The 11647-nt window shown below is 45.3% G+C and overlaps 1 protein-coding gene across 1 annotated transcript; it reads right to left on the bottom strand.

Annotated features, from left to right (window-relative positions):
- On the bottom strand, positions 1716 to 9831 carry LOC102179463 (protein phosphatase 1A-like). The gene is given in 4 exon segments (XM_013976721.2): positions 1716 to 2393; position 8788; positions 9294 to 9329; positions 9331 to 9831. Coding segments are annotated over 4 exon segments (969 nt in total). The 5' UTR covers positions 9669 to 9831; the 3' UTR covers positions 1716 to 1799.

Genomic DNA, 11647 nt, shown 5'->3' with positions numbered 1-11647 from the left:
GTTCAAGCTGGTTTTAGAAAAGGCAGAGGAACAAGAGATCAAATTGCCAACATCCCCTGGATCATGGAAAGAGCAAGAGAGTTCCAGAAAAACATCTATTTCTGCTTTATTGACTATGCCAAATCCTTTGACTGTGTGGATTACAATAAACTGTGGGAAATTCTGAAAGAGATGGGAATACCAGACCACCTGACCTGCCTCTTGAGAAATCTGTATGCAGGTCAGGAAGCAACAGTTAGAACTGGACATGGACCAACAGACTGGTTCCAAATAGGAAAAGGAGTATATCAAGGCTGTATATTGTCACCCTGCTTATTGAACTTCTATGCAGAGTACATCATGAGAAACGCTGGACTGGAAGAAACACAAGCTGGAATCAAGATTGCCGGGAGAAATATCAATAACCTCAGATATGCAGATGACACCACCCTTATGCAGAAAGTGAAGAGGAGCTAAAAAGCCTCTTGATGAAAGTGAAAGAAGAGTGAAAAATTTGGCTTAAATCTCAACATTCAGAAAACGAAGATCATGGCATCTGGTCCCATCACTTCATGGGAAATAGATGCGGAAACAGTAGAATCAGTGTCAGACTTTATTTTGGGGGGCTCCAAAATCACTGCAGATGGTGACTGCAGCCATGAAATTAAAAGACGCTTACTCCTTGGAAGAAAAGTTGTGAGCAACCTAGATAGTATATTCAAAAGCAGAGACATTACTTTGCCCACTAAGGTCCGTCTAATCAAGGCTATGTTTTTTCCTGTGGTCATGTATGGATGTGAGATTTGGACTGTGAAGAAGGCTTAATGCCGAAGAATTGATGCTTTTATTTTTTTAAGTGCATATTAATTTTAATAATGCAGGCACAACAGCATTTAAGTATATAGTGTGTCAATGTTTACATGCTATTAAAGGTCTTTAACGTGCAAAGTAATAACATTAGGAGCCCCCCCAAAAATGTGCTTTAACACTATCATAGACATGTCAAGTTTTTCCTGCTTAAAGAAAATATATAATCTCCATGCTTATTGCATATATGCAATAAACTGTAATTCTCTGGCGATACTTAATATTTATACCAAATAGCAGCTGCATCAATAATTATTTTAACATTTTTCAAATATTTGAAGGCATCACACTTGAGAGTTACAAATGCCTTTGCAATTGTCTCAAAGCAATCTGCAGAATTATGATAAATACACTTCCGTAATTTCCAACTTAATTACTTGAATTTATCCAGCATTTCATTTCTGCCAGGTAGAGACCTAGTATGTCTTCTATTCAGGTTTATGTTGTCTAGGTGAGGCAGTTTATGGCTTAGGCAAGAAGCTTTGAAATAGTTTAAAATAAATTTTTAAAAGCTGTGGTACATGAAAGGTATTAATAGCCAGGCTATAATCTTTAAGTTCTTATTTTGAAATTCCCAAAGATGTTAAATTCATAAATACAGCTTCACACAAAAGATGGCATTCAAATTATCACCATCATAAACAATCTATTTATAATAAACCATAAATCAGACTTTCCTGGCATAAAATTATTCATGCCAGTGAATTAATCAAGAATTTGAAAGCATACAAACACTTTACCAAGTATCCTGAACAGAATGTACTGGGCCATACTTGTTATTTCTAATATAACTATAATAGGACAGTAACAAATACCTCAACAGCTACTAGAGAAATGCCCTTTCCCACTTGTGTACACTAAGCACCAAATGTTGAAGTCATGTACGTAAAGATCTAAAAGTTAACATGTTATAAAAGTTTGATTATGCTGAGGTTTTTCTTTAATAAAGCTACTTATTTTTTCTTAAGTGATCCACCTTCTACTCTGCTTTCCAGGTATTTGTCCAACTCCTCCTCCTTCTTCACTGCTTCTGGCGATACTTTGGGTGAATTTGGAAAACAGATCAATATCACACTCATGTTGTCTCGACTTCCCTTATACAAACAGGTGTCGACTATTTCATTGCAAACTTTCTCAAGGTCATTAGTGACTTCAAGTCTGGATCTTACAAAATTACAGAGCTCTTCATTTCCCATGACATCCCAAATATGATCACATGCAAGAATAATGAATTGATCATCTTCTTCAGATCTTTCAATATCATGGACTTCAGGCTCTGGTGAAACAAGCTGCTCTGTAGGACCTTTTTCATGGACACATTTGTAATCAAATTCCCCAAGGGCCCTTGACACAGCCAGAGAGCCATTCACACACTGAATCATTACAGAATCACCTGCATTCTGAATTCGTTCTTTTTCCAGCGGATTACTTGGTTTGCGATCTTGTGTGAAGAAGTAAACTTTCCTGTTCCTAGACAGTAACCCTCTTGAGTCTCCACAGTTGAAGTAGGTGTGTTGAGGAGAAATGAGGACACCCACAGCTGTTGACTGTTAGGGACCAAACAACAGGCTGTAGGACCTGAGTCATGTTTACCAGAAAGAGACAGGATATGTGCTCATCCTGCCTGGCCAATCATGTAATGCCAGCTACTCCTGTAACTGAGACAAAGAACTGCCTGTATATAAGCAGCCATACTCCTTTGTTCGGGGCTCTTGTCAGATTCCCTTGTGTGGGATGAGACTTGGGCCCTTAGCATGCTAGGAATAAACAAACTCCCTTCTTGCGTTTGCAATACTGTGGTGGACTTGCTCTCTCGGTCGGTTCGGAGATACGGGCTTGGAGCAGAACATCTGGGGGCTCATCCAGGATCTCTGTCCCGCCAGGGAGGACAACTCTCCTGGTAGAAGGGAGTAACCTCGTTAGGAGATAAGAGCTCTGAGCACCGGTGCTAATGTTGCAGAAGCCCAGATTAAGTCCAGGGCCCAGTATCGTACTGGGGAGGCATCTGGCTGTAAAGTGCAGAGGCAAGTCCAGCGTAAGGCCGGGGCCTAGTTTTGTGCTGGGGAGGCAGCTGGCTCTGGTTACTGGATTAAGTCCAGCATAAGGCCGGGGCCCGGTTTTGTGCTGGGGAGGCAGCTGGCTCTGGTTACTGGATTAAGTCCAGCATAAGGCCGGGGCCCGGTTTTGTGCTGGGGAGGTGGCTGGCTCTGTGAACATCCTGCAGGTAAGATTGAGTGCATTGTCAGTGGCCACCTTGTGTTTGTTATCTGTTTGTCTATTCGTGGTGTCTGCGTTGCTCTTTGTGTGCTCTGTTGGCTCCCAGTGTACTTTTCTGTGATCATGGGACAAACAACTTCTACTCCTTTATCACTTATGATTAACCACTTCTCTGATTTCAAGTCTAGAGCACAGAATCTATCATTACTGGTGAAGAAAAGCAAGTTAGTAATGTTTTGTTCTGCCGAGTGGCCTGCTTTTGATGTCAGCTGGCCACAAGAAGGCATCTTCGGCCTGCCTACTATTCAAGCAGTCAGAGAGAAGGTGCTCGCCCCCTACCCTTCGGGACACCTAGCCAGACCAAACTCCATACATTTTGGTCTGACAGGACCTGGTGGAAAACCCCCTGGCCTGGCTAAAACCATTTGTTTTTCAGCCCCTCACTTCCCTTCCCTTTCCCCTGCCCTTGCTTCCACAGGTTCCACAGGTTTCATCGGGAGAAGCCAAAAAGAAAACCAAGCCTTCAGCTCCTCCCAGAAAAGGGGCAAAAAAAAAAAAAAAAAAATGGCCGGCATAGCGGAAGAAGACCGGGAGGTTCCCTCCTCCACCATTCATGCGTTTCCGGTCCGGGCGGGGCCAGCCAGAGAGGGTGGAGAACAGACATATCAGTATTGGCCCTTCTCCACTAGTGATTTATACAATTGAAAAACCCAGACTCCCTCCTTCTCTGAAAAACAGCAGGGTCTTATTGATCTTTTAGAGTCTATCCTGTTTACTCACAATCCCACTTGGGATGATTGTCAGCAACTATTACAGGTACTTTTTACTACAGAGGAGTGCGAACGGATCCTGTCAAAAGCCCGGAAAAATGTGCCAGGGGTGGATGGGAGGCCCACAATACAGTCTAACCTCATTGAGGAGGGGTTCCCCTTGGTGCGACCCAACTAGGACTTCGAACGCGCTGAAGGTAAGGAGCGTCTCCGAGTGTACCATCAGACTCTCATGGCTGGCCTCAAAGCGGCCACCAGAAAGCCAACTAATTTGGCCAAAATAAATTCAGTGAGACAAGCACCAAATGAGAGCCCAGCAGCCTTCCTGGAAAGGATAATGAAAGCTTTTAGACAGTGTACCCCTATGGACCCACAGGCAGATGAGTCACGAGCAGCAGTTATGTTAGCACTTGTAAATCAAGCAGCCCCCGATATTAGAAAAAAGTTACAAAAGATAGAGAGGTTAAGTGAACAATCCTTGCAAGATCTAGTGAGGGCAGCCGAGAGAGTTTTTAATCATAGAGAGACCCCAGAAGAGAGAGAGGACCGCATTAGAAGAGAAGAAAGAGAATTTAGAGCTGAAGAAAACCGTAAACATCAAAAAGAGCTGGCCCAGATATTTTTTGCTGGGGTTGAAAACAAAAACAGGTTCCAGAAAGGAACAAAATTGGACTCAAAAACTAAAGAAAAAACGACAAGGCGTAAGCTTGAGAAAAACCAATGTGCGTTTTGTAAAGAGTTTGGACGTTGGAAAGATAAATGCCCCAAGAAAAATCTAAAAGAGGGGCCCAAGGACCCCAAGAACAAGACTCCCTCTCCAGACAGTCATATTCTCTATGTGGGTGAGGATAGCGACTAGGGGGTCAGGGCTCGAAGCCCCTCCCCAAGTCCTGGGTAACTATAAATGTGGAGGGGAAACTGGTTGGATTCATGGTGGACACGGGAGCCCAATACTCAGTCTTAAACCAAAAAGATGGACCCATGTCTAAAAAAAAGTAGCTGGGTGCAGAGAGCAACTGGGACTAAACGATATGGATGGACTACAAAACGGCATGTGAACTTGGGGGCCCACCAGGTAACCCATTATTTTCTGGTGATACCTGAGTGTCCAGCACCCTTGTTGGGAAGAGATTTACTGTCTAAAGTGAATGCCCAAATTCATTTCGACCATGGACAAGTGTCGGTTTTAGATGGGACCGGGCATCCTCTTCAGGTCCTGTGTCTGGCATTAAAAGATGAATACAGACTCTACTTGCCAGAGGCCCCAGCGACAATAAGCCCCGAAGTACAACCATGGGTTCAAAGATACCCTCAGGCCTGGGCTGAAACAGCAGGAATGGGACTGGCCAAACAGAGGGCCCCCTATCATTGTGCAATGAAAGCCAGTGCTTCCCCAGTGAGGGCATGGCAGTATCCCATGAGTCAAGAGGCTCGAGAAGAAATTACTCCTCATATACAATGCCTCATAGACGCTGGGGTCCTGAAAAGGTGCCGGTCCCCATGGAACACTCCCCTGTTGCCTGTGAAAAAGCCTGGGGGAACTGATTTTAGACTGGTTCAAGATCTACAAAGTCAACAAAGTCAACAAACGGGTGAATGATATTCATCCTATGGTTCCTAACCCTTATACATTGCTAAGAAACTTACCTCCAAATTACATTTGATACACTGTTTTAGATTTAAAAGATGCATTTTTCAGTTTGCCTCTTGCCCCTGCAAGCCAAGAGATCTTTGCCTTCGAATGGCAAGAAGACAGTAGTCAGACCCCTGTGCAGCTGACATGGACTTGCTTACCACAGGGTTTCAAAAACTCGCCAACGTTATTTAATGAGGCCCTGGACGAAGACCTCCATGAGTATCGGGTTGAACACCCTACCATTGTTTTATTACAATATGTTGATGACCTTATGCTGGCAGTGGCTACAGAGAAAGAGTGCCAAGAGGCAACAGGTGACCTTCTCCAAACCTTGGGGACTTTAGGTTACAGGGCCAGTGCCAAAAAGGCCCAGATTGCCAAGCAAGAGGTTACATACCTCAGTTATAAGATAAAACAGGGCCAGAGGTGGCTAACACAGGCTATAAAAGAAACCATCCTCCAGATCCCTGAGCTGGCTAACCCTAGACAAGTGAGAGAATTTCTGGGAACTGTGGGATATTGCCGGTTATGGATCTTGGGGTTTGCAGAAAAGGCCAGGCCCCTATATAAAGGGACCAAAGAAAACAAGGACTGGGAATGGACTGAGCCAATAAAAGAGGCCTTCCAAGAGCTCAGGCGAGCCTTGCTAGAAGCTCCTGCCCTTGCCCACCCTGATCCATCTAAGCCTTTCCAATTATTTGTAGATGAAAAGCAGGGGATAAAAAAAGGGGTACTAACACAGAGATGGGGACCATGGAAGCGACCTGTAACTTACCTTTCCAAGAGACTGGACCCAGTGGCAGCTGGATGGCCACCTTGCCTCCGTATCATCGCGGCCACCACGCTCTTAGTCCACAATGCTGATAAACTGACTTATGGACAGAGACTCTTGGTCTACACTCCTCATGCCACGGAGAGAGTTTTAAAGCAACCCCCAGGTAAATGGATTTCTAATGCCCGCTTGACACACTACTAGTCCTTGCTACTTGACACCCCACGGATTCATTTCCAAATGCCCTACACTCTAAATCTGGCCACTCTTTTGCCCAATCCGGAGGAAAATAGCCCCCTCCATGATTGTGATGAGATACTGGCCCGCGTAACAGCAATGCGAAAAGACTTAACCGATACTCCACTGGATAACAATGAGCTAAAATGGTCCACAGATGGCAGCAGTTATATAAAAGATGGACAGAGACGGGCAGGAGCCTCAGTAGTAGATGACTCTGGACAGACAATATGGGCAGAGGCCCTTCCCCCGGATACCTCAGCACAAAAGGCAGAGTTAATTGCCCTGATTCAAGCATTAGAGAGAACCAAAGGAAAAAAAAAATAACTATTTTCACTGACAGTCGCTATGCTTTTGGCACGGTACACATCCAGGGCCCAATATATCAGGAACAGGGGTTTTTGACAGCTGAAAAAAAAAAAAAAAAGAAATTAAAAACTTGCCTGAAATCCGTAGACTTTTAGAGGGTGTACAGATGCCTCAGGCTGTGTCAATAGTACACGTACCTAGACATCAGAAGGGTGACAGCCCCACGGCATGAGGGAATCATGCTGCAGACCTGGCAGCTCAAAAAGTAGCTGATGAAGATTTCATCACCCCTGTGTTGGCGATCGGACTTCCACCTCCTGGTATGGGAACTCTGCCCCCATCCCCTGAGTATTCATCCACAGACCTTGCTTGGATCCAAAAACACACCAACCTTCAAAAAGATAAAAATGGATGGTACCAAGACTCAGACGGCTACTTGATACTCCCTGCTCAGTTGGGACGGCAACTATGTGAGCATTTGCACTTGTCTACTCATCTGGGAGAAAAGAAGACTCTGATGCTCTTTCAAACTGCACACCTCCGATTTCCCCGGCACCAGACAACTGTAAAGAGCATAGTGCATGCTTGTAAGGCATGTCAACAGATGAGGCCAGGAAAAGGACAACATGCAGGACTGAGGTATCAGGAAGAAGGACCAGGGCAACATTGGGAAGTAGATTTCACCGAGGTAAGGCCAGGCAAGAATGGTTACCGGTACTTGTTAGTGTTGGTGGATACCTTCTCAGGGTGGGTGGAGGCTTTTCCTACAAAGGGAGAAACCATGATGATAGTGGCAAAAAAGATTTTAGAAGAAATAGTTCCCAGGTTTGGCCTGCCAGTGACCATCAGCTCTGATAATGGACCTGCTTTTGTGAGTCAAATAGTTCAGAGCCTTGCCCTAGCCCTGGGGACTAAATGAAAGTTACATTGTGAATACAGTCCACAGAGCTCAGGGCAAGTAGAAAGAATGAATCGGACTCTAAAAGAAACTTTAACTAAATTGGCTATAGAGACTGGCGGGGACTGGGTGACCCTCCTTCCCTTCGCCCTCTTCCGTGAGCGTAATACTCCTTATCAACTTAATCTGACCCCATTTGAAATTCTGTATGGGAGAACTCCCCCTGTATGTCCAATATTTAAAGGGAAGAAACTACTGCCTCCCATGTTGGGGCAATTCCAAGAGGCCTTGATGGCCTTAAGCAAGGTGCACTCTCGTGTCTGGAAACTGCTCCGGGAAATACATGTGGGTCAAAATAAGGGAACTATTCCGTCACATGACATTGGCCCAGGAGACTGGGTATGGGTCAAAAGGCACCAAACCAAAGCACTAGAACCCAAATGGAAGGGTCCTTATATTGTTCTTCTTACCACCCCAACTGCCCTAAAGGTCGACGGTATCAGGCCTTGGGTTCATTGGAACCACGTATGCCCAGCTGCTTCAGCAGAGCAGGAAGACGCTAAGAAAGAATGGGAAGCATCTCTGCACCCGTCCAACCCCCTGAGGCTAAAGCTTCGAAGTCGCCAACAGGACCAGGACAACTCGGCTCTGCCGTCTTGTGGATGACCCAGTTACTCTGCTCCGGAGTTGCCAGCGTGAACCCACATCAACCCGTCAAAATCACCTAAAAACTGCAAAATAGACTAATACGTGAGATGCTTAACTCCACCGCTGAAATACATCCACCAAATACTTGGTGGCCAGACTTATACTTTGACCTTAAGCCGATGGTAAATATACCCTGAAAGAGGGGCAAGCTCCAAAATCATGCATTCTGGGCATGTCTAGGTGCGCCCAGGCATAACTAAAAGATCTGTGGGGAGATACAGGGGGGATTCTGTGCTGCCCTAAAAAAAAAGTGTTGTTTTTATGCTGATCACACAAAAACAGTAAAAAAATCTATGGCCAAAATAAGAGAGGGACTAGCCCAATGTAAACGAGAACGTGAGGCTCAACAAAGATGGTTTGAGTCTTTGTTTCAACAATCCCCTTGGTTGACCACCCTAATCTCCACCTTGTTGGGACCCCTGCTAATACTTTTACTAATGCTTACCTTTGGCCCATGTATTATCAATAGACTTATAGCCTTTGTAAAAAAAACGCATAAATACAGTACAGCTGTTTGTGCTTCGACAACAATATCAAACTGTGTCTCAAGACCGAGATGAAGCTTCCTCTATATGATCTAAGGACAGGGGGGAATGTTAGGGACCAAACAACGGGCTCTAGGACCTGAGTCATGTTTACCAGAAAGAGACAGGATATGCGCTTATCCTGCCTGGCCAATCATGTAACGCCAGCTACTCCTGTAACTGAGACAAAGAACTGCCTGTATATAAGCCGTGATACTCCTTTGTTCAGGGCTCTTGTCAGATTCCCTTGTGTGGGATGAGACTTGGGCCCTTAGCGTGCTAGGAATAAACAAACTCCCTTCTTGTGTTTGCAATACTGTGGTGGACTTGCTCTCTTGGTCTGTTCGGAGATACGGGCTCAGAGCATAACATTGACCCACTTCTGTCAGCACCGTTTTTCTTCTCCAACATACCTCTCATGTTCATCAATCTCCAGGAAACCTGTTCTGATTCCATTCTTCACATTTTCCACAGAAGGTGCTCCTGCAGACCCTTTAAAATCCTGGTTATTGGTGATGTGATCTAACAAATGCTCACAGCAGTATTTGGCAACCTGAGAACCAGCATGCCCATCATACACAGCAAAGAAGGACCATGTTTCAAGTCCACTTGTCAAACCGATCACAGCAGTATGTGCATCCTCCATTTCAACTCGCCAGCCTTGCATGATACTTAGCCCATATCGCAACCCATTACCCTGCCCCTGGGCATTATGTTTTTCCATCTTTGGTTTGTCTAAAAATGCTCCCATTATGTCTTGATTCTCTAGGTCCGGAGCAGCCGCGGACAGGCAAGTCCCTGGTCCGCTGAGGCGGCGGCGACAGCGGCTGGGGAGGGGGCAGGAGGGGAGTCACCACGGCTGCGGCCGGCCAGGTCAGGCCGGGGAGGGGGAGGAGGAGGGGAGGAGCCGGGCTGCGTCCAGGCCCGCGGCTCAGATCATCCGGGCGTTGGAGCGGGAAGCGGAGATAGGTCTGGGAGGGAGGAGGAAGAGCCGAAGAGTCATAGCTTTCACGCCCCACCTGCCTGGCGCCCCCCACCCCCCACTCCCCAAACTGTGGTGTTGGAGAAGACTCTTGAGAGTCACTTGGACTGCAAGGAGATCCAACCAGTCCATTCTGAAGGAGATCAACCCTGGGATTTCTTTGGAAGGAATGATACTAAAGCTGAAGCTCCAGTACTTTGACCACCTCATGAGAAGAGTTAACTCATTTGCAAAGACTCTGATGCTGGGAGGGATTGGGGGCAGGAGGAGAAGGGGATGGCAGAGGATGAGATGTCTGGATGGCATCACGGACACGATGGATGTGAGTCTGAGTGAATTCCAGGAGATGGTGGTGGACAGGGAGGCCTGACGTGCTGCGATTCATTGGGTCACAAAGAGTTAGACAAGACTGAGCGACTGAATTGAACTGAACTGAAGTAATGTGTTGTTATAGGTAGCCAGTCAACAACTTGATGTAATTAGATTAATTAGTTTTTGTTCTCAGTTTTTTCAGTTCAGTAGAATCCTACAGTTGTGTCCGTCTCCTTGCAACGGCAAGACTGCAGCATGCCAGGCTTCCCTATCCATAAAGAACTCCCGGAGCTTTCTCAAGCTCATGCCCATTGTCTTGGTGATGCTATCCAACTATCTCATCCTCTGGCTTCCACTTCTCCTCTTGCCTTCAATCTTTCCTAATATCAGGGTTTTTCCAATGAGTCAACATGTTTAGTATGCATTCAGTCTCTTTTAAAATAAATCAACATGAATTAAATTCTTCTCTGTCCCCACTGCACTCCCAGCTCTCAGCCAGAAACAAAAACCTGCAGAAACTGAAGGCTGATTCCAGCACATCGCTGTGGAGATTTTGTTCCCACTTTTATTTTTTTTTCAAGGAAAATAAAATTAATTGCTAACATTAAAAACAGTAGATTATACAGAAATATACAAACTTCTGATTCTCTTGAAAACATCACTGACTGGCCTGCTTTCCAGCATGGGTGAAGTGGAAGAAAGGCTGCCCCAAGAGTTAAGGCCTGTGCTGCCCAGATTCCAACATGGCCACTTAGCCCTAGTATCATTTCTCCTGCCTCCTGGGGCCATGCGTTCATGAGAACTAGACTTCTAGCTCTCTTAAGATAAAGACTAATTTTGTCTTGATCAACTTTGACTTTGAAGCCTTTAACCCAGAACCTAGCACACAGTTCTTCTTTGTACAGCTGTTGGATGATATAAAACACTTGTGGATGCATATGACATTTATTCCAATACTGGAACCATGCAATTGAAGTACTTCTCTGCCCTAAATCCTTGATGCAGCCTGGTATCATAGATGCTCCTGATATCTGCCAATAGACCCACTACCTAAGGCCAGTTGTATGTCCCTGGGCTTTCCCTGAAGTCTTCACTTTGCCATTTGACAACTTATCATCTTAGCAATGTCCTCAACAGTGAAGACAAAAATGCATATCTCATGAGGTGGCTCGGAAGATGACATGAAACCACGTGTGTCAAGCATGGGCCTTAGTATCCATTTTCATGGTGTTCTTAGCAGTTATTTCTGCAAGTAGGCAAGATTCTCCGTCTTCTTAGATGTCCATGCAGATCAGTTTGATTTTCCACCCAAGCTTCAAGGAAGAGATTACAGTTCAATTCGCTGTATTCTGAAAAGCTTCAAAGTCCACTTGCCAAGGACACTGATGAAGGTAAAGATGTTATCGAGACGTGTGTGTGTGTGTGTGTGTGTGTGT

The sequence above is a fragment of the Capra hircus genome, chromosome 29 (genome assembly GCF_001704415.2).
Source record: "Capra hircus breed San Clemente chromosome 29, ASM170441v1, whole genome shotgun sequence".
In the NCBI taxonomy this organism is placed as follows: domain Eukaryota; kingdom Metazoa; phylum Chordata; class Mammalia; order Artiodactyla; family Bovidae; genus Capra; species Capra hircus.
The sequence above is the reverse complement of the archived record's forward strand: the minus strand, read 5'-3'. Positions and strand labels throughout refer to the sequence as shown.